Source organism: Corvus hawaiiensis, chromosome 24 (assembly GCF_020740725.1).
Source record: "Corvus hawaiiensis isolate bCorHaw1 chromosome 24, bCorHaw1.pri.cur, whole genome shotgun sequence".
NCBI lineage: Eukaryota > Metazoa > Chordata > Aves > Passeriformes > Corvidae > Corvus > Corvus hawaiiensis.
Genome location: NC_063236.1, coordinates 38,919 through 60,716, shown reverse-complemented (window position 1 = coordinate 60,716; position 21,798 = coordinate 38,919). Strand labels below are relative to the sequence as shown.

General features: G+C 56.1%; 2 protein-coding genes across 2 annotated transcripts; one reads left to right on the top strand and one right to left on the bottom strand.

Annotated features, from left to right (window-relative positions):
- Positions 1–426: 426 nt before the first annotated feature.
- Positions 427–11,225, bottom strand: SENP1 (SUMO specific peptidase 1). Its single transcript, XM_048327973.1, has 16 exons — positions 10,663–11,225; positions 9,821–9,893; positions 9,612–9,711; positions 9,086–9,221; positions 8,534–8,637; positions 7,922–8,157; positions 7,625–7,679; positions 7,418–7,456; positions 7,222–7,306; positions 6,494–6,646; positions 4,802–4,933; positions 4,137–4,340; positions 3,329–3,408; positions 2,845–2,929; positions 2,171–2,266; positions 427–1,692 (listed from the first exon to the last, which is right to left on the bottom strand). Exons 1-16 carry the CDS (start codon positions 10,720–10,722, stop codon positions 1,630–1,632), a joined length of 1,701 nt encoding a protein of 566 aa, XP_048183930.1. The 5' UTR covers positions 10,723–11,225; the 3' UTR covers positions 427–1,629.
- Positions 11,226–13,152: 1,927 nt separating this feature from the next.
- On the top strand, positions 13,153–21,456 carry PFKM (phosphofructokinase, muscle). The gene is made up of 22 exons (XM_048327972.1): positions 13,153–13,361; positions 14,263–14,336; positions 14,428–14,505; positions 14,856–15,045; positions 15,570–15,735; positions 16,015–16,059; positions 16,145–16,253; positions 16,368–16,463; positions 16,567–16,659; positions 16,743–16,868; positions 17,076–17,140; positions 17,222–17,285; positions 17,719–17,865; positions 18,594–18,664; positions 18,742–18,829; positions 18,916–19,068; positions 19,481–19,645; positions 19,824–19,885; positions 20,247–20,358; positions 20,525–20,624; positions 20,891–20,996; positions 21,117–21,456. Exons 1-22 carry the CDS (start codon positions 13,271–13,273, stop codon positions 21,262–21,264), a joined length of 2,349 nt encoding a protein of 782 aa, XP_048183929.1. The 5' UTR covers positions 13,153–13,270; the 3' UTR covers positions 21,265–21,456.
- Positions 21,457–21,798: the final 342 nt, after the last annotated feature.

The following is a 21,798-nucleotide window of genomic DNA, read 5'->3' as shown; positions in this document are numbered from 1 at the left end:
CCCGGGTGATTCCTGCCTTCCCAAAAATGCCCAGGAGCGGCTGAAGGGGGGCACTGAGAGCCAGGAGGTTTTTAAGGAGTTCCAGAGACTTTTTTTGGGACAAACCGGGCCAAAATCCAGGAATGAGGATCCGGAAAAGAGGAAGAAAAGCCAAGGTGACCTGAAAATCCCTGGAATAGGGCGATTGATCCCAAAAATTGGGTGGCAATAAATGATCCCTGGAATTTTCTGGTGGCCACGGAGCCACTTGCCAGGATTTTGGGGCATTTTTCCTGAATTTTGAATCATTTTTTCTGGATTTTGGAGCATTCTTCCGAAATGTCGGGGCACTTTCCCTGATTTCTCTGGCTGAGGATGAACGACCCCAACCCCTTTTCCCGGGATTCCCACCCAAGGAGAACAAAAAGCAGGAAAATTCCACAATTCTAGGTTTTTTTCCCAGAGCTTTAATTCCAATAAAAGATAAAAAAAGTAGGAAACGAATCCGGTATAAAACGGGCGGGAATTTAGGATCTGTCCTGGTTTGAGACAAAGGGACACAAAGGGCCAGGAAAAACCAGGAAAAAGGGCTCCAAAAATTTGGGAATTCAGTACAAAACTTCGGCTCCCAGCTTGGGAAAAATAGAAAAAATTCCCTGCTCCCATGGGAGAGGGAAAATACAAAAATTTGGGATTTTTTCCCACTTTTCTTCTTAAAAATCTTCTTTTCCACCAGGAACAGCAGATCCAGAGGCTTGGGAAGCTCCAAAAAAAAAATCAGGAATAAATTAATCCAGGGAAAGGCCTCAAAATCCCTTTTTTTTTTTTTTGGAAAAGCTCCCCAGATAAATCCTGGTTTTTTGGGGAAAAATTGAAGGAATTCCCAGGATTTTGGAGCTTTTCCTGTCGTTGCTGCAGTTCCTGGGATTTGGGAAGGTTTTTTTCCAGGAAAAAGTGGGAAAAGCAGCTGGAAAAAGCAACGGGAGCTGCGGGCATGAAGCAGCTCCAAAGGGAGGCGAAAATTCTCAAAAATTCCCCAAAAATCCAGGATTTTGCTCAGGTTTTGGGGTTTATCCCTCGGAAATGCGAAATTTGGGAATAAATCCGGAGGAATTCCAGCATTCCGGAGCTTCATCCCAGAAAAAAACTGTGCTGAAAAGAGGGAATTTGGGAAGAAAAATTGGGAAAAAATGGGATTTAAGCAGGACTTATTCCCAGGGTTCCCAATCCAGGTTTTCCCATGGATAAAATCCCCAAACTTTGGGAATGAGGTGGAAAAAAATGGGAATGATTTCCAGAAGTTCCCTTCAGAACCAAAGCCTTCCCTCGCTTTTCCCAAATCCGGATTTTCCCAACCCAAATCCACGGAAGCGCCTCCCTTTTCCCAAAAATCTAGCTCCAAAAAGCCCAAAATTCCCAAATCTCCCCCATCCCAGCAGCCAGAAAGGTGGGAAAATCCATCCTGGAATCGCAAAAAAGAGGGAAAAAACCTCCAAAAAATCCCAACTGTGCTTCCAAACTTTTCTATTCCCCCCAAACCCAGGGGGTTTTTTTGGGAAGAGCAGGACCCGGAGTTCCTTGGCTGCGTCCCGAGGAGAATCCCGGGATTTTTCTGATCCAAATCCGTGGAATTTCAGGATTTTTCCAGCATCAGAGGAGCTTCCTGTGCAGGATTTCCCAGGCCATCCTCTTCCGGAAGTAGGGCATGTGTTGCTTCGGGAATTTGGGGAGGAAAAATGGGAATTTCAGTCAGGGTTCGCTCAGCTAGGGACAGATTCCTGCTCTTTTTCCATGGAAAACTGGGGAAAATGGGGGAAATTTGGGGCTTTGGGGTTGTGAGAGTGGGGGAAAAAGTGGGAATTTCTTGGGATTCAGGCAAAACATGGTGGAATGTATCCCAGATTTTGCTGGGATTTTGGGGTTTTCCTGGCCCTGGGGGGTGGGAGTGGAGGGAATTTGGGAATGTTGGGATCTGGGAATGCTGTCCCACAATCAGGAGCCATTTGGGATCTTCCCGGGGGAAAGACCACAGGAACTGGGGGCGAAATTTCGGATTTCCCCAAAATCTTGCTGGAATTCCAGGGGTTCGGGGGATTTTTCCTGGCGCTGGGGGCGCCTGGGAGCCGCGGGAACGGGGCTGTGGGAAGGGGCAGCCCCTGGGAGTCGGGCAGCGGTTGGGAATGGGCGGTACCTGGGTGAAGTTGATGGGTTTGTCCTTGGAGATGCACTCGGCGTAGCGGCAGGCGAACATCCCGCAGTCGCTGCCGTTCATCTGCTGCGGGATCTCCTGCGGGAAACGGGACTCAGCATTCCCAAATTCCCACAGCGCCCCAACTGCCAGGCCCCCAGGGCTGGGAGAATCCCCATAATCCCCGAAATTCCAGCGGAATCTGGGGAAACCTCAGCCAAATTTATCCCATTTCTCTCCCCCCCCCCGCCCCCCCCCCAAGGAATTCCCGCTTTTTTTCGGATTCCCAGCCTCCAGGAATAACCTCGATTATGGGACAGCATTCCCAAATTCCCAACATTCCCAAGTTCTCGCAGCTCCCAAACCCCCAGGGCCAGGGCAATCCCAAAAATCCCTGAAATTCCAGTGAAATCTGAGGGAAATTCCGGTGGAATCTCCTGCTGGAAAAACTGGAAAGGTCCCAGAATTCCAGGATTTTTTGTGTTCCAACCTTCCCCAAATCCCACCTAAACCCTTCCTTCCCCTTGATCCCATCCCTGTGGAAAACACCCTCTCCCAAGATTTGGGATTTGCTGCCTCCTTTTCTCCCCAGGAATCCCTGAAGAAAAAAGGGCCCGGAAAGGGTGGGGAATCCAAGGAAATCCCATGTTTTTTTGGGAATTTTGGGGTGTCCAAACCTGGCTCTTCTTGCTTAGCAGGGCCCATCCATTGGTGTCGAATTCCTTCCTTTTCTTATCCAAACTTTCCTGTTTCAGGTACTGCCTGCGGGAAAGGGAGCAGGAAAAGCTGGAATTCATGGAAAACCAGGAATTCTGAGGTTTTTTTCTCTGTCTGGCCCATTCCCAAAGATTCCGGGTTGGGATTTACAGATGAATCCCCAAAGAATCTAAAATTGTATCAGGAGAGGCCAAATCTCATGGAAAAAAAAAAAAAGGGAGAGAATTCCTGGGATTTGTGGGCCAGAATTCCAGGGAAGAGCAGGAATTTTCCAGGTCCTGGAAGGGGAGAATGAGTCTGAAAAACGGAGCAAAAATGGCCCTAAAAGGGGCCAAAAATGACCCCAACGGGAGCCGAAGATGGGCCCAGTGGTTCCTTCCAAGGCCAGGGAAGCAGGACTGGGATTCTCTCCGGGAACAGCCCCGAGGGGAGGATTCCACTCACAGCAGGATCCTGCAGGCCTCGCTGTTGATCCCCCCCATGGAATCGTAGTAGGTGATGGTTTTTTTCCTGAAGTCCACCACCTGCACAGAGAAAAACTCCTGAAAAAGGGCAAAAAAATTTCCAGAATTCTCCCTGCCAGCAAAAAAAAATTCAGATTCTTTCCCACCAGAGGATTTCCCCCCAAAAATCCCCGTTTCCTGCTGTGTTTTTTACCCCCTGAATGTCTCAATCAGCCTCCAATATTTTTTTTCTGTTATTTATAGTTATTATTATTCATTAAGTACTATTTTTTTTACAAAGCTTTGCCCACCTCTGAAGGCCCCAAACCTGGATGGTTTTTGGTGTTTTCCTTCCCCATTCCCACCCCATTTCTGGTGGGAATTAACTCTTTTCCATGGAACTCACTAATAATTTCAGCAGCAATTCATAAAGCGAGGAGGTTTTTGCTAAAGGAGCTGAAAATCCCTGCAGGATCCCAGGAGCCAGGGGGAGGGGAGGGGACAAAGGAGGGGGGAAAAGTGAAATATCTGTGGCCTAAATCTCTTTTTAAAAAGATCCTGTGGCAGCAGGAGTTGGTGGGAACGGGGAAATCAGATCTTCCCAAGGGAATCAATTCCCTAAAATGACCTTCAAGCTGAATTTAAGGTCTAAAAGCCCCACACAAAACTACTCCCACCTTTGTATTTCACTTTAGGGCTTTCATCTGAACCACAAGTTCAAATTTTTCCCCTCAGCATCCCTCAAAACCAAGAAATTTTGGGCCTCAAATCCCGAAGCGAGGATTTTCAGGGATAATCCAAGCACTCACGGCCAGGCACCAGTGCACTCCCAGGTGGATGGGCACCAGGAGAAGATCCACGGAGAAGATATCCACTTTTTTTGTCCATCTTTTCACAGCCTGGTACCCTGCAGTCTTTAATTTGGTGAAGAAAAAGGTGTTGAAGGCGTGGACTGCAGGCAAATCCTTCTCCTTGCTCCTCTCCATCAGCAAATTCATGTAGAAATTGATGATCTGGGACAAAAAAAGGGAAAAACAGCCAGGATTTTAAATTTTTTCTAGATATTTTTGAATTTTTTTTATGGGAAGTTGGGATTTGTGGCCCTGTGTAAAATTAGGGAATAAATCCCCCAAAAAAGGGGGATTTGCAGTAAAACCTTCAAAAATTCCAGCTCTAAGGCATTAAAACCTTCCAAAAATCCAAGGATTTTTAGGAATCTGCCTTTGTTTAAGTCTGCATTTAAGAGTCACTTGCTGTTTTCCCTGCTCACGTCAATCCCATCCTCCCACCAGCATTCATTCCCCACAGAAATATCAATTCTTTTCATTTTTCAGAACTTTCCCCTCTGAAATGGAGTTTTTGCTCCGGGGTGGGAATCCCAACCCACAAATCCACTCCCAGCACCAAACCCATCCATTTTCCTGCTCCAAGCTGCCGGAAATGGGTGGCAAATGGGAATTTTGGGGGTTTTTACCTCATCGTTGAGCCAGTTGAGGTTGTTGAGGGTCTGGATGTCCTTCCTGGTGATGGTGAGCCGGAAAGCCTCGCTCAGCACCTCGTCCTGGTTCCCTCCTCGGAAAAGGCTCTTGATTTCCTTCTCCATTTCCTGCCCGAAGGGGAAGGAAAATTCCTGCTTTTCCTGACCCCAAATCCCCAAGGGTTTAACCCCCAAATTCATCCTTTCCTCCTTGAAAATCAACTCCCTACAAAAGGATAGGACAGGTTGATCCTTTGCCCCTTGAAGGAAAAATTCCCGACAAAAATTGAATGGGAAGAGGGAGCAGGGCTCGATTTCCTTCTCCGCTTCCTGCAGGAAGGGCAAAGAAAATTCCTGCTCTTCCTCATCCCCAAATCCCCAAGGATGTAACCCCAAATCCCCAAGGATGCAACCCCAAATTCCTCAGGATGTAACCCCAAATCCCCAAGGATGTAACCCCAAATTCCTCAGGATGTAACCCCCAAATCCCCAAGGATGTAACCCGAAATCCCCAAGGATGTAACCCCAAATTCCTCAGGATGTAACCCCAAATTCCTCAGGATGTAACCCCAAATCCCCAAGGATGTAACCCCAAATCCCTCAGGATGTAACCCCAAATCCCCAAGGATGTAACCCCAAATCCCTCAGGATGTAACCCCAAATTCCTCAGGATGTAACCCCCAAATCCCCAAGGATGTAACCCGAAATCCCCAAGGATGTAACCCCAAATTCCTCAGGATGTAACCCCAAAGCCCCAAGGATGCAACCCCAAATCCCTCAGGATGCAACCCCAAATCCCCAAGGATGTAACCCCAAATTCCCAAGGATGTAACCCCAAATTCCTCAGGATGTAACCCCAAATCCCCAAGGATGTAACCCCAAATTCCTCAGGATGTAACCCCAAATTCCCAAGGATGTAACCCCAAATTCCTCAGGATGTAACCCCAAATTCCTCAGGATGTAACCCCAAATCCCCAAGGATGTAACCCCAAATTCCTCAGGATGTAACCCCAAATCCCCAAGGATGTAACCCGAAATCCCCAAGGATGTAACCCCAAATCCCCAAGGATGTAACCCCAAATCCCCAAGGATGTAACCCCCAAATTCCTCAGGATGTAACCCCAAATCCCCAAGGATGTAACCCCAAATTCCTCAGGATGTAACCCCAAATCCCCAAGGATGTAACCCCAAATTCCTCAGGATGTAACCCCAAATTCCCAAGGATGTAACCCCAAATCCCCAAGGATGTAACCCCAAATCCCTCAGGATGTAACCCCAAATTCCCAAGGATGTAACCCCAAATCCCCAAGGATGTAACCCCAAATTCCCAAGGATGTAACCCCAAATCCCTCAGGATGTAACCCCAAATTCCTCAGGATGTAACCCCAAATCCCCAAGGATGTAACCCCAAATCCCTCAGGATGTAACCCCAAATCCCCAAGGATGTAACCCCAAATTCCCAAGGATGCAACCCCAAATCCCTCAGGATGTAACCCCAAATTCCTCAGGATGTAACCCCAAATCCCCAAGGATGTAACCCCAAATCCCCAAGGATGTAACCCCAAATTCCCTTCTTGCGCCATGAATTCCCTACAAGAACCCAGTGGGAAGGGGGAGCACAGCCCTGCTCCCGTGCCCCAATCCCAGGAATTCCCGGAACGCTCCGGTTTCTCAGGATCCTGGCCCCACCTCGGTGATCTCCGGGAATTCCTCGTCGCCCTCGGGCTCCCGGCCGCGCTCGGGCCCCTGCGGCGCCGCCGTCACCGGGATCTCCTTCTCCAGGGGCACCCGCAGCTGCAGCTCCACCAGCTCCTGCCCCGAGCGCTGCCGCTCCTGGAGGCGCTGGGGGACGGCACATTTGGGATTGGGGATGTGGGATCAGAGCCCAGCCATCCTCCTCACAGGCTCATCTCGGATCGGGGAAAAGAAGCGTTTAGGAGCAATCGGGGTTTTGGGGTTCTGGCAGGTTTTGAGACTTGAGCAGGTCTTTGGGGATTTTCTGGGGTTTGGGCAGGGATTTGGGGATTTGGGGAGATGTTTGCAGGGATTTGGGAAGAGCTTCTGGAGAGTTTCTGGGGGTTTGGGATTTGTACAGGGATTTGGGGATTCTTTGAGACTCGGGGATTGTTTTGGGACGTTCTGGACTCACAGGTGGAAGGGGAGCAGGGGGGAGGGTTTGGAGCTGGAGAATCTCTTCCCGGTCACCATCTGCAGGATCAGCTAATTAATCCTTCCAGAGCCACGTGACCCTGTCCCCAAGGGCCACATCCCCCTTTTTTCCCCATTTCCATGGATTCTGAGCCCTTTTCCAAGCCCTCACCACCCTCCCGGTGCCAAGATTTTCCATCATTTCCAATCTGGAACATTTCCTCCTTTTCCTGGTTGCTTATCCCAAGAAATTTCCATGGAATTCTCACCTGGCTCTGGAGCTGCAGGGCCAGAGCTTTCTGCTCCTCGATTTGCCTCCACCTCTCCCTGGCTCGGGAATCGTAGACGCTGGTCCTGGGAAAAGCCAGAATTTTTATGGGAAAAAATCGATTAAAAAAAAATAAAGATTTTCATTTTTCCACCCCCAAAATTCCCAGGAAAAGGCAGCAGGGAATATTGACTCACAGCTCTTTGATCCATAGCTCAGCCTGGAAAAAGGGGAGGCTGGAAAAAGGGGAGAAAGGAGGGTTGGAAGCGACCAAAAATCCCGGAATTTCCCCAGAATTCCCTCATGTCCCAAATTCTCACCCCATCCCTCTCCATTGTCACCTCCCCAAAAATCTGCAAAATCCCCAAATTCCCACCAAAATCCCCCCATTTCCTGCCCCTCACCTCGGGGCTGGAGTCCTGGAATCCTTGACCTTGAGCAAAATGACGGAATCCGACCCTAAAAGTGGGAAAAATTCCTGGAATTTTGTTCCCCTCGATTCCCACCCCAAATCCTGCCCGATCCCAAATAAAAACCTTGGATTGGCTGTGAAATTTAAATCCCTTTCCCAAAGGTTTGGGTTATTTGGGATTTGGTTTTTTTCTCTTTGGGATTTGGGGGATCTTTGGGGGGTTTTATTTGGGATTTTGGGGGTTTTTGGGGACTTTCTGGGATTTTTCTGGTGCTGTGGGAATTTTTACCTTCAGTGTGTGCACTGGATGCCGCCTGCTCCTCCTGCTGCTCTTGGACTGTGGAATTTTGGGGCTGGAACCCCCCGGGATACCCTGGAGAGGGGCCCAGGGGGGGATTTTGGGAATTCCGGGGTGGCTCTGGGGGACGTGGGAGTGGACCTGAAATTTTGGGAATTTCCAGCGCCTCGGGATCATCCCTGGGAGCCTCCTGGGGCAAGGAGGGGCCGGAACGGGGACAGCGGGAGCTGCAAAACAAAAACCCAGTCAGGGAAATTCCTGAGGAAAAAAATGGGAGATTTGGGATTTGGGGAGAGGTTTTGGGGGACTGGGAAGGGTTTTTGGGATTAGGGAGGAGTTTTTGGGATTTGGGCAGGGGGTTTTAGGAGTTTTTAGGATTTGGGAAGGGTTTTTCGGGGTTCTGGCAGTTTTTGAGACTTGAGCAGGTCTTTGGAGATTTTCTGGGGTTTGGGCAGGGATTTGGGGATTTGGGGAGATGTTTGCAGGGATTTGGGAAGAGCTTCTGGAGAGTTTCTGGGGGTTTGGGCAGGGATTTTGGGATTTGTACAGGGATTTGGGGATTCTTTGGGACTTGGGGATTGTTTTGGGACGTTCTGGACTCACAGGTGGAAGGGGAGCAGGGGGGAGGGTTTGGAGCTGGAGAATCTCTTGCCGGTCACCATCTGCAGCAGCTGCCGGTAAATCTCCCGCTCCTCTTCCCGCACCGTCTGCGGGGAAAAACCACGGAAAAAACTCCACTCAAAACCTTGGAATTTGCTGATCCCGAGGGATTTCCCCCAAATTCAGGGATCTGGTGGGACCCCACAAAGGCAACGCTGAGAAAAATCGCAAAAAAATCGGGATTTAGGGGTGGGAAAGGCCCGGAATTCTGAGTTTAACCCCACCCGAGCACCCAGAGCCGCCTCAATCTCTCCTGTTCCCAAAAAATTAGGATTTAGGCCTGTACAAACCCAGGAATTTTCAGTTTAACCCCACCAAGATCCCAAATATTTGGGATCTAAGGGTGAAAATCGGGATTTAGGGCTGGAAAACGCCAGGAATTTCCCGTTTAACCCCAGCAGCGCCCCCAGCTCCGCCTCCCCCCCGCCCCCATCCCACAAATCCCTGGGATTTTCCCGGATTTTCCCGGATTCTCCCCATTCTCAGCCCTGTCACCTCCTCGGCTGCGCTCAGGAAGCGCCGCGGGGCCTTCTTGGGGCTGCGGCGGCTCCAGGAGGGGCTCGGGGCCGGCTTGAGGGGAAAAGAAGCTCCATGGAGGGCGGATTTTCCCACAAAAGTGCCGGAATTCCCGCTGAAAGGAGGGAGAAACACCTCAGATTTGTTGTAAATCTTGAAAATCGGCTTCAAATCCCAAATGAAATCACAAAAAACTTCAAAAGGAGAGATGAAATGCCCAAAATTCCAACTAAAACCCCCTAAAGCTCCCAAATAAATCCCCCCAAAAAGAAAAATAATCCCCAAGAATCCCAGCCCCCCCGCGAAAAATATCCAAAATCCTCCCCAAAGAAACCAAAATCCCAAATAAAACCCAAAAAACCCACCAAACTCTCCAAAAAATCCCAAAGTAAAACCCCCCAAAAATCCCCAAATCCCAAAGAAAATCCCAAAATCCCAAATACCCCCCCCCAAATCTCCCAAAATATAAAACAAAACATGGAAATTTGGGATCTGCCACACGCACCTGGAAGTTTTCCGGGTTTCCAGGAAGGAGGCTCGGCTCCCCCGGGGCTTGGAGCTCCTCCACTGCCCGTTGGCTCCCGGGAATCTCTCACCAGGAGTTTCTGAGGGGAAAACCACCGGGAATTCCCAAAAAACCCCAGATTTCCCCTCTCCAGGGGTTGTTTTTAGGGAAAACAGCCCCAAATCCCAAATTCCAAAGGGAAAACTCACCTGGGGCGTAGCTGAGAGAGCAGGAGGAGTTCCCAGCTGGGCAGGAGAAGCTGCTGAGTTTGGGGGGGAAAAACTGGGGAAAAAAGATGGGAAAAATTCTCATTTTTTGGTTGGAAGTGGGAAAATGTCACGGAGGAATCCAGGAAAATTACTGGGAAAAGGGGAGGGTGCTCCCAGGGTTGGGTTGGGAATGGTGGCAGGAATTCACAATTCCTAAAGTTCATACTTCCCAAAATTCACAATTCCTAAAATTAATAATTCCCCAAATTCCCAGCTCCCTAAAACTCACCGTTCCCGAAGTTCATCATTTCTAAAATTCACAATTCCCAAAATTCACGATTCCCAAAGTTTACAGCTCCCAAAGGTCACAATTCCTGAAACTCATAACTCCCAAATCCGCAATTCCTGAAGTTCACAACTCCCAGAACTCACAACTCCCAAATTTTACGGAACGAATTAATGGAGCAGGAAGAACCCAAAAACTGTTGGGCAAATCCTGAATTTCCCAGCTCTGCCGGCAGCTCCGGGCCCGGGCTGGATCCCCCACTTGGGCTCCCCATTCCCGGCAAATTCCACGCGCAATTCCCACGCCAGAAACCGGGAAAGCTCAAAAACGGGTTTAGGATTTGACTTTTGGGGTCTTCAGGCTGAGTTTTCCCAGAGAAACCGCGGCTGCGAGTGTCCGAGGAGCACCCTGGGGCGGGCAATCGTCCCAGACACTCCGAAAATATTCTCGCCCAAAAACTCCTTCTGCAATTCCGTGAGGAAAGGAGCCGGGGCAGCTCCAGCCCCGCTGGAAAAGGGAGCAGGGAGCCCCCGGAGCCCCCAGAACCGCTCCGCACCTTGCTCGGGAAGGCCGGGCCGGGCCGGGCCCGCACCGCCTCCCGGGCCTCCATCCTCATCGGGGGCTTCGCCTCCGGGCACCGGCACGACCGGCGGCAATGGGCACCGGGAAAGGCCCGGCGGCGGCGGGGTCCGGCGGGAGGGCAACGGGAGGGAGAGGAGCAGGGTCCGGGAGCCGTTCAGGCCCCGGAGCCGCCGCCGCTGCCCTCAGCCGGCCCCGGGCTCGGTCCAGGTCCCGGAGCCGCCGCCGCCGCTTCGCTCCCCTCAGCCGGCCCCGGCTGCCCCACCGGAAGCGGAAGTGGGACCGGAAGCGTCCCGAGCGCGCGCGGTTTTCCCGGCCTCGGCGGCGGCAGCGAAAAAGAGACGCCGGAAGCGGAAATGAGCGGCGGGGGTGAGGCGCCGCCGGAAGTGGAGCAGAGACCAGGGGAGGAAGAAGAGCGTTTCGGGGAGAAGAGAGTGCCCCCTAGCGGGGAGGAGGTCCATGGTGGCCGCGCAGAGAGGAGGGGTCACCGTGGACGGGGGTGTGACCCTACAGGGGGTCACCCTGTGTGTGGGGTCACCCTTTGGGAGGGTGCCACCCCAGAGGGCATCACCCTGTGAGGATGTCATCCTGTAGGGCGTCACTCTGTGTGTGTGTATCCCATTACAGCGGATCCCACTACAGCCGATCCCATTCCAGTTTATCCCATCATGGTTTATCCCTACAGTCGATCCCATTCCAGTTTCTCCTTATAGTCAGTCCTGTTATAGCTGGTCCCTACATCCAATCCCATTACAGCCGATCCCATAATACCTGATCCTATTAGAGCCGATCCCGTTACAGTCGATCCCATAATAGCCGGACCCTACAGCCGATCCTATTACCCCGATCCCATTACAGTCAATTCCATCAGAGCCGATCCCGTAATAGCTGATCCCATAATAGCCGGTCCCTGCCGCCGATCCCATTACCCCGATCCCATTACACCGCTCCCCGCGGCCAATCCCGGCTTCCAGCCCGTGTCCCGGAGCGGTCCCGGAGCGGTCCCGGAGCGGTCCCGGAGCGGTCCCGGCGCTGTCCCGGAGCGGTCCCGGAGCGGTCCCGGCGCTGTCCCGGCGCTGTCCCGGAGCGGTCCCGGCGCTGTCCCGGTGCTGTCCCGGCGCTGTCCCGGCGCTGTCCCGGCGCTGTCCCGGTGCTGTCCCGGCGCGGTCCCGGAGCGGTCCCGGAGCGGTCCCGGAGCGGTCCCGGCGCTGTCCCGGTGCTGTCCCGGCGCTGTCCCGGCGCTGTCCCGGCGCTGTCCCGGAGCGGTCCCGGCGCTGTCCCGGCGCTGTCCCGGAGCGGTCCCGGAGCGGTCCCGGCGCTGTCCCGGCGCTGTCCCGGAGCGGTCCCGGAGCGGTCCCGGCGCTGTCCCCGGGCCATGGCGGCGGTGCTGGTGCCGGGACTGTCCCGGTTCCTGGCCTCGGCCGCGCTCTCCTTGGCCGCGCTCCTCCTCCTCCTCTTGTCCTTCCTTCCCCCCGCTCCGAGCCGGGGGCGCCCCGCAGGTCAGTGCTCCCAGCGGGCAGTGGGGACTGGCACCAGTAACGGCCCCGCACTGGCACCAGTAACGGCCCCGCAGCGGGGCCGGCGCTGAACTGGAGCCGGGAGCGGCACCGGCAGGGAACGGGAACTGGGACCAGTAAGGAAAGCAGAGCAGATCCCTCTGGGAACAGCGACCGGGACCAGTAACGGCCCCGGACTGGCACCAGTAACGCCCCCGCACCGGGACCGGCGATGTACTGGAACCGGTCAGGGAGAGGTACTGGAATCAGCAGGGAACAGAGACTGGGACCAGTAAGGAAAGCAGAGCAGATCCCACCGGGAACACAGACTGGGACCAGTAAAGAGGGCAGAGCAAGCCCCACAGGGAATGGGGACTGGAACTAATAAGGAAAGCAGACTGGGACCACTAATGCCCCCGTACCGGGGCCGGCAGCCAGCCGGAACCGGGAGAGGCACCGGCAGGGAATGGGGACGGGGACCACTAAGGAAAGGAGACTGGAACCAGTGAGCAGTGCAGAGCAGATCCCACAGGGAACAGCGACTGGGACTGGTAAGGACGGACTGGGACCAGTAAGGAGGATAAACTGGCACCAGTAAGGCATGCAGACCAGTAACCACAGAGAATGCAGACTGGGACCAGTAAGGACGGACTGGGACCAGAAAGGAGGACAGAGCAGCTCCCACTGGGAACAGGGACTGGGACCAGAGAGGACAGACTGGCCTTACAGACCAGTAAGGACACAAAACTGGCACCAGTAAGAAGAGCAGAGTAGCTCCCACAGGGAGAACAAACTGGGACCGGTAGGGACAGACTGGAACCTGTAAGGACAGATGGCACCAGTAGGGAATAGAGACCGGCACCAGTAAAGAGAACAAACGGGCCCCAGTAAGGAGCCCCCGGGGGGGAGTGTCCCGGCGGTGGCAGCGGGGCTGTCCCGGTGTCCCCGTGTCTCTGTCCCTGTCCCTCCCCCAGCGGTGCCACTCTGCGCTGGCAGCGCCGCCCGGGGGGACAGAGCCGTCCTTCCGCCCTTCCCGCCTTGGGATCTGCCCGAATTTCCCGTTTTTCCCGATTTTTTCCAGGCAGGAAAATGCCCCAGAGCCCCGCGGGACCCCGGCACCCCGAGACCCTGGGGGTCGGCAAAGCCATCGCCGTCCTCACCTCTGGGGGGGACGCGCAGGGTAAGGGACCCCAAAACCCCAAACCCCGGGATCCCAAAGCCCACGACCCCAAGACCTCCGGAATCCAAAGCCACGCCCCAAATTCCCCCAAATTCCTAAAAATCCCCCCAAGTCCCCTGCAAATTCCCCCCAAAACTCCCCAAATCCCCCGGGATCCCAAAACCCCCGCCACCCCAAATCCCTCCAAATCCCTAAAAATCCCCCTTCAAATCCCCTCAAAACTCCCCAAATCCCCCAGGATCCCAAATCCCCTGCCATGCCAAAACCCCGCGGACCACAAAATTTGGGGGCGGGTGAGAGGCGGGAGGCTCCTCTTGGGGTAAAAATCGGGATTCTGATCCCACAACCATCGAGGTTTTCCCTGGACTGGGGTTTTGGGAATGACCTTGGGGGGATTTTGGGGTCGGGCGCAGCTCGGGGGGAGTTTTAGGGTGCCGGGGGGGGGGAACGACGGTGACAAAATTCGGGGAGGGGACTCCAAGGGGACACCGGTGGCGCTTTGGCACAGAGGCAAAAAAATCGGGATTGCCCAAAATTCCAAGGATTCATCCCAAAATTTGGGGTTTTCCCGGGGGTCCCATGGGTGGGGGGGGGGGGGGGGGGGGGGAGGGACGGGACGGACATGGCGGGGGGGTGCCACGCCAGGGGGGCCCCCCCGGAGTGTCCCCTCCCCCCCCATGTTTGTCAGCCGGGCGCTGCCACCAAAGGTCACCGGGGCAAAAATAACCCGGGGGACGGCAGCTGCGAGGGGGGGAACCGTGGGGGGGCGGAGGGGACGGATTTGGGGTGTCCCCAAGGGAGGGGCAGCTGGGGGGTCGGTGACAGGAGGTGACAGCTTTGGGGGTGTCTGGGGGGTGCCAGGTGTCGGGGGGGGTGGCAGAGTGCCTGTGGCGTCCCGCAGGGATGAACGCGGCTGTGCGCGCTGTGGTGCGTGTGGGCATCTACACCGGGGCCAAGGTGTTCTTTGTGTATGAGGTCAGTGCCAGCCCCAGTCCCAAAATCTCACATTCTCACCCCAAAATGTGGGAAAAGGTGTCATTTAACCATTGTCCCTTCTGCCCCCCAGGGCTACCAGGGGCTGGTGGATGGTGGCGACCACATCAAGGAGGCCACGTGGGAGAGCGTGTCCATGATGCTGCAGCTGGTGAGGGACACGGACAGGGACGGGGGGACACTGGGGGTCCCCTCCTGGCCTCATCCCAGTTTGTCCCTTACTGGTCCCAGTCTGAGCTGAGACTCAGTTGAAAATGACCCAAAACCAGAGCTGGGATGGGGGGGGAGGGAAGGAGGGAGGGAAGGGTGGACACAGGGATGGACGGAGGGATGGACGGAGGGATGGACGGACGGAGGGATGGACGGACGGAGGGATGGACGGACAGAGGGGTGGATGGACAGAGGGGTGGACGGACAGAGGGGTGGATGGACAGAGGGGTGGATGGATGGACAGAGGGGTGGATGGACGGGACCAAGGCCAGCCGCTCCCTTTGTCCCCAGGGCGGCACGGTGATCGGCAGCGCGCGCTGCCAGGATTTCCGCACGCGCGAGGGGCGGCTCCGCGCCGCGCGGAACTTGGCCAAGCACGGCATCACCAACCTGTGCGTGATCGGCGGCGACGGCAGCCTCACCGGCGCTGACACCTTCCGGGCTGAGTGGAGCGGGCTCGTGGCAGAGCTGGTCAAAACTGGTAGGGGGGACACCGGGGGAGCCGTGAAATCACCTGGGCTGGGGGAGGGGGGGGGGGGGGCAAGAGGGAAAGGGTTGGGCTCGAAAGCACACAAAAATTTGGGGTTTTGGCACACAAAAACGTGAGTTTTTTCCCTAATGCTGGAGGCTTGGGGCACTGTTGGAGATGGCTTAAGGGGGCACACAGAGGGAAAAAGGGGTGTGGTTCAAAAAACCACGGTGTGGCCACCCAAAAATTCCGGGTTTTCCCCCAAAACGGAGCTTTGGGGAACCTCTGCCGCCAAAGGGGACATTTCGGGGAGGGACCTTACATTGGGAACAGGGGGTCTGTAAAGGTTTGATTCCAAAAGAGAAAGGTTTGGTTCCAAAATCCAGGCGTCCAACACAAAATATGGGGTTTTGTCACCCATAACCGCGCTTTTGATCACCCAAAGCCATGTCTTTTCCCCCCAACAACCTCTGTGACACCTCTACCCCCAAGTGACCATTGGGGGTGATGTGCCCCTCCTGCCCACCGTTCCCCAGGTGGCATCACGGCAGAGGAGGCGCAGCGCTCGAGCCACCTGAACATTGTGGGCATGGTGGGCTCCATCGACAACGACTTCTGCGGCACCGACATGACCATCGGTACCGACTCGGCACTGCACCGCATCATGGAGATCGTGGATGCCATCACCACCACGGCCCAGAGGTGACGGGGTGGAGACCCTAAACCTTACCCTAATACTAACCCTAAATCGCCAACACCACCAGAGTGCAGAGCTGACAAGGAGGTGACCCTAAATCCTAAACCTAACACTGACCCTAACCCTAACACTGACCATTACTCTGACCCTAACCCAAACACAAACCCTAACAGAGATTGTGGGCACCATCACCACCACGGCACAGAGGTGGCAGGGACACCCTCATTGTCCCCAAGCCCCTGGTGTCCCCATTTTGGGTGGGTGATGCTTTCTTGTCCCCACAGCCACCAGAGGACTTTCGTGCTGGAGGTGATGGGGCGGCACTGCGGGTACGTCCTGGTGGCACCTGGGGGGCTTTTGTCACCCCAAAAATTGGGGGAAGTGGCTCAAAAGGCGTTTTTGGCCCCGTTTCAGGTATCTGGCGCTGATCACGGCCCTGGCCTCCGGCGCCGATTGGGTTTTCATCCCCGAGTCACCCCCTGAGGACGACTGGGAGGAGCACCTGTGCAGGAGGCTGGCCGAGGTGGGACGGAGGGATGGACATGGGGTGGACACAGGGATGCACAGTAGACACAGGGAGGGATGGAGGGATGGCCGCAGGGATGTCCCTCGGTGCCCATCCCCGTTGTCACCCCAGACCCGTGACGGCGGCTCCAGGCTCAACATCATCATTGTGGCCGAGGGTGCCATCGACAAGCACGGCAAGGCCATCACCTCGGACAACATCAAGGATGTGAGTGGGAAGGGGGGGCACAGGGGACAGGAGGGACACAGGGGACAATCCCCTTCTCCCCCCTTTTGGGGCTGGTCACGGGGCTCTCCCGGTGTCCCCACAGCTGGTGGTGAAACGTCTGGGGTACGACACCAGAGTGACCATCCTGGGCCACGTCCAGCGCGGGGGGACCCCCTCAGCCTTCGACCGCATCCTGGTGGGCACCTCCTTCCTCACCCCGACCCCAAACGAGGGGACCCCAGAGGTGACACCCCCCCCCCCCCCCCCATATCCCCTCAGGGCAGCAGGATGGGCGTGGAAGCCGTGATGGCGCTGCTGGAGGGGACGCCAGACACGCCTGCCTGCGTGGTCAGTCTGTCCGGCAACCAGGCTGTGCGCCTGCCCCTCATGGAGTGCGTGCAGGTGGTGAGTGCGGACGGGGGGACACCGGGAGTGGCCCCAGACCCAGCCCAGGGATGGATCCCATACCAGGACACCCAATCTCACCCGAGGGACAGATCCCACCTCATTCCACCCCGATCCCACCCTGATCCCACCCTAATCCCACCCAGGACACCCTGGTCCCACCCCAGGACACCCCAATCCCACCCCAACCCCCCTCTGTGCCCCTAGACCAAGGACGTCACCACGGCCATGAATGAGGGACGTTTCGAGGACGCGCTGAAGCTGCGGGGCCGGTGGGTGGCACCTCCCTGTCCCCATCCCTGCACCCCAATGTCCCCAAAATGTCCCCAAACCCCAATTTCCCCAATTTTTAGGAGCTTCCAGAACAACTGGGACGTCTACAAGCTGCTGGCTCACATCCGCCCGCCCACCACCAAGGTAGGGGACACTGGGGAGGGCACGGGGAGGGGCCCAACCAGGGACACCCTGATCCCACCCCAATCCCAGGACACCCCAGTTCCATCCCAGGACACCCCAGGGACAGATCCCAGCCCAGGACACCCCAATCTCAGCCAGGGATGCATCCCACTCCCATCCCATCCCAATCCAAACCCAATCCCTCCCCAGGACACCCCAATCCCACCGAGGACACCCCAATCCTGCCACTGTCCCCAAGGCCACCTCAGCTGTGTCCGCTGTCCCCGCAGAGCGGTCACACCATTGTCCCCAAAGTCACTCCAGGCTACCCCAATCCCATCACTGTCCCTGAGGCCACCTGACCTGCGTCCCCAATCCCCAAGGCCACCCAAGACACGTCCCCTGTCCCCAAGGCCCCCTGTCCCCGTGTGCCCAACCCTGTCCCTGTCCCCAGAGCGGGTACACGTTGGCCGTGCTGAACGTGGGCGCTCCGGCCGCGGGGATGAACGCGGCCGTTCGGGCAACCGTCCGGATCGGCCTCATCCACGGCCACCGCGTGCTCGCCGTGCACGACGGCTTCGAGGGGCTGGCATTCGGCATGGTGAGGGTCTGCAGGGGAATGGGGGTGGGATGCAGTTTGGGATGGATTCAAGGGGCTGGTGTTTGGCATGGTGAGGGTCCAGAGGAGAACGGGGTGGGAAAAGGGTGGGGAAAGTGTTTGGGATGGTGAGATTCCTATAGAGAACGGGGTTTGGGATGGATTTGAGGGGCTGGCATTTGGGATGGTGAGAATCCTATGGGAGAGAGGGGTTGGGATGAGGAGATCCCTGTGGGATAAAGGAGTGCCCAGGGCATTTGGAGGGTTTGATTTTGGGGAGAGGGAGATACCTATACAGAAAAGGGGTGGGAAAAGGGGGGTGGTAAGTGCTGGATGGGTTTGAGGGGTTGGAGATGGATTTGAAGGGTTGGGTTTTTGAATGGGAGATCCCAGTGGGAAAATAGGGTGGGGAAAGAGTTTGGGAAGTGCAGGATGGATTTGAGGGGTTGGATTTTGGGATGGGGAGATCCCTGTGGGAAAAGGGTGTGAGAAAAGGGCCTAGAACAAGCAGCTGTGCCCTGCAGGGATGGGGATGCCTCGGGAATTCCTCAGGATGGGGGTGTTTAACCCCTGTCCAAACCCCAGCCCCACTGTGGGTCTGATCTGCTGCTGTCCCCAAGCCAGGGGACATCGTGTAACCCCCTGAGAGGGCTGAGGGGACATTTTGTGACCCCAAACCCTTCTCCCACCCCATTAACCCCTTGTTTCCCTCCCCCCCCCCCCCCCCCCAGGTGGAGGAGATCAGCTGGAACGCCGTGGGCAGCTGGACGGGGCTGGGAGGATCCAAACTGGGCACCAAGAGGTGACTCCCCCCCCGTGTGGGGTCATTTGGAGTCCCCACCCTGGCCAGGCTCATCCAGGGGGGTTTCCCCTTCCCAGGACTCTGCCCAAGAAATATTTCGAGGAGATCAGCGCCAACATCAGCAAATTCGGGATCCACGCGCTCATTATCATCGGTGGCTTCGAGGTCAGTGGGGCGTGGTCAGGATGTGGCCAGGGGGCTGTGGTCAGGATGTGGTCAGGACGTGGTCAGTGTCCCCTGCTGTCCCCCAGGCGTTCACGGGCGGGCTGGAGCTGGTGGAGGGCCGTGCACGCTTTGAGGAGCTCTGCATCCCCCTGTGCATCATCCCCGCCACCGTCTCCAACAACGTCCCTGGCTCTGACTTCAGCATTGGCGCCGACACCGCCCTCAACACCATCACCACGGTCAGACCCCGATCCTATAGCCCAATCCCACATCCCCAACACCATCACCACGGTCAGACCCCGATCCTATAGCCCAATCCCACATCCCCAACACCATCACCACGGTCAGACCCCGATCCTATAGCCCAATCCCACATCCCCAACACCATCACCACGGTCAGACCCCGATCCTATAGCCCAATCCCACATCCCCAACACCATCACCACGGTCAGACCCCGATCCTATAGCCCAATCCCACATCCCCAACACCATCACCACGGTCAGACCCCGATCCTATAGCCCAATCCCACATCCCCAACACCATCACCACGGTCAGACCCCAAACCCTGCCCCATTCCAGACTTGTGACCTGATCAAATGGTCGGGGTGGGCACCCCAAATCCCCTGACCCCAAACCCTGCCGCATTCCAGACTTGTGACCTGATCAAACAGTCGGCTGCAGGCACCAAGCGCCGTGTGTTCATCATCGAGACCATGGGCGGCTTCTGTGGCTACCTGGCCACCATGGCCGGGCTGGCGGCCGGCGCTGACGCCGCCTATATCTACGAGGAGCCCTTCAGCAGCCGCGACCTGCAGGTGGGGACAGCCCTGTCCCCAGTGCCACCAGGGTGGTATGGGATGAGTGGGTTCCATTCCCGACCCCATTCCCAACTCCACTCCTCACCCCACTCCCACCCCCATTCCCAAGCCTGTTCCAGCCTCCATTCCTACTCCATTCGTGACCCCATTCCCCACCCCACTCCCGACCCCGCAGGCCAACGTGGATCACCTGATCGAGAAGATGAAGACCACGGTGAAGAGGGGGCTCGTGCTCAGGTGGGCCCTGGCTTAGGGGTGGGGACACCTGGGGGGGACCTCATGTCACTCCCGTGGGGGTTGGGTTTGGGATCAGGGGAATTGGGGTGTTTGGGGTCAGCAGAACCGGGGGGTCTCACTGTGGTGATGGGGTCGGGAAAAGGGTTTTGGGATCGGGGAAATGGGGAACTCCCATCGGGGTCTCACTACAGTGATGTGGTTTGGGATCTGAGGAGTTGCATTTGGGATTGGGAGAACTGTGTTTGGGATCCAGGGAACTGGAGGATTTGGGGTCTCACCGTGGTGACTGCGTTTGGGATCAGGGAATTTTTTGGGATGGGGTGAATTGTGGGATTTGGCCCCGATCCCACCCCCGCTGTAGGAATGAGCGCTGCAATGAGAACTACACCACGGATTTCATCTACAACCTCTACTCCGAGGAGGGCAAAGGGGTCTTCGACTGCCGGAAGAACATCCTGGGGCACATGCAGCAGGTCGGAATTCCCTGGGAATGGGGTGAGGGTTTGGGAATTCCCCCGGGGGCGGGATCGGGGTTTGGGAGATTTCCCTGGGAATGGGATCAGGGTTTGGGGGATCCCCCTAGAAACGGGATCAGGTTCAGGGGATGTCCCCAGCTCATCTCAGACTCTCCTGGCACAGGGAGGCAGCCCCACCCCCTTCGACCGGAATTTCGGCACCAAGATGGGCGCCAAGGCCGTGGCCTGGATCACCGGGAAGATCAAGGAGTGCTCCCGGCACGGTGGGTGCTGCCGGAGGGGGGATTCCCAAAGGGAGACCAGAGTGACCCCACATTCCCAAACGTTCCCAAAAGGGCCCTCACGCAGATTTTGGCAGGAGTTCCCCGCTTCTGGAAGGTCCCAAACACTCTCCACCTCCCTTCCTGCGGGTTTTCCCCTCCTGGAGGACCCTAAACATTCCCAACTTCCCCTCTCACATCCCTGAAGGTTCCCCAAACATTCCTAACTCGCCTCCAGGAGGTTCCCAAACATTCCAACCCCCTCCCAGGGCGGATCTTCGCCAACACGGCTGACTCGGCGTGCCTGCTGGGGATGCGCAAGCGCAGCCTGGTGTTCCAGCCCATCACCGAGCTGCGGCAGCAGACGGATTTCGAGTGCGTGCCCCTCCCTTCCCTCCCTTCCCTCCCTTTCTCACCAAAAGTGGGAAAGTGGGACCAAGCTTGGGATCCTCCCTGGAGATGTCCCCAGCTGTCCCTGTCCCCATGTCCCCTCAGGCACCGCATCCCCAAGGAGCAGTGGTGGCTGAGGCTGCGGCCCATCCTCAAAATCCTGGCCAAGTACAACATCGAGCTGGACACGTCGGAGACGGCGCACCTGGAGCACCTGACCCGCAAGGTCCTGGTCCCCGAGGCCACCCTGTGACAAGGACAGCGGCCACCCCCAGGGAACCCCAAAAACCCTCTTCTCCTGCAGGCTTTTGGGGCTGGTTTGGCAATTTTAGGGGATTTTGAGAAGCGATGTTGTCATGAGTTGAGGGTGGGTGGTGGAGGTTGAGGGTTTTAGGGTTAAAAGTCACAAAATGGAGATGTTTCAATAAATTCAGCATTCATCCAAGTGCTCCAGGTCTCTGTGAATCCGTGGAAAGGCAAACCTGGATCCCACTGACCCCAAATCCCTCCTGATCCTCAGGATTCCACTGCCCAGCACAACAGGGAGAGATAAAAGAGGCAAAATTTGAGTTTTCATCCCCACGTTCCTCGCAGAAAACAATGGTGGTTTTTAGCTGCTTGGTTTCACCTTGGAGAGCTGCTCTTCCACTGGATCCTGGAACAGATTCCAAAAAAAACCCCAAGACCAACACCAAAGGGTGAATTCCTGGCGGGAAACCTCAGGAAGAGCTTGGGGAGATGGGAGGGAAGCCCTCAGCTCCACATGGAGCTCTCTGGGAATTTCCTT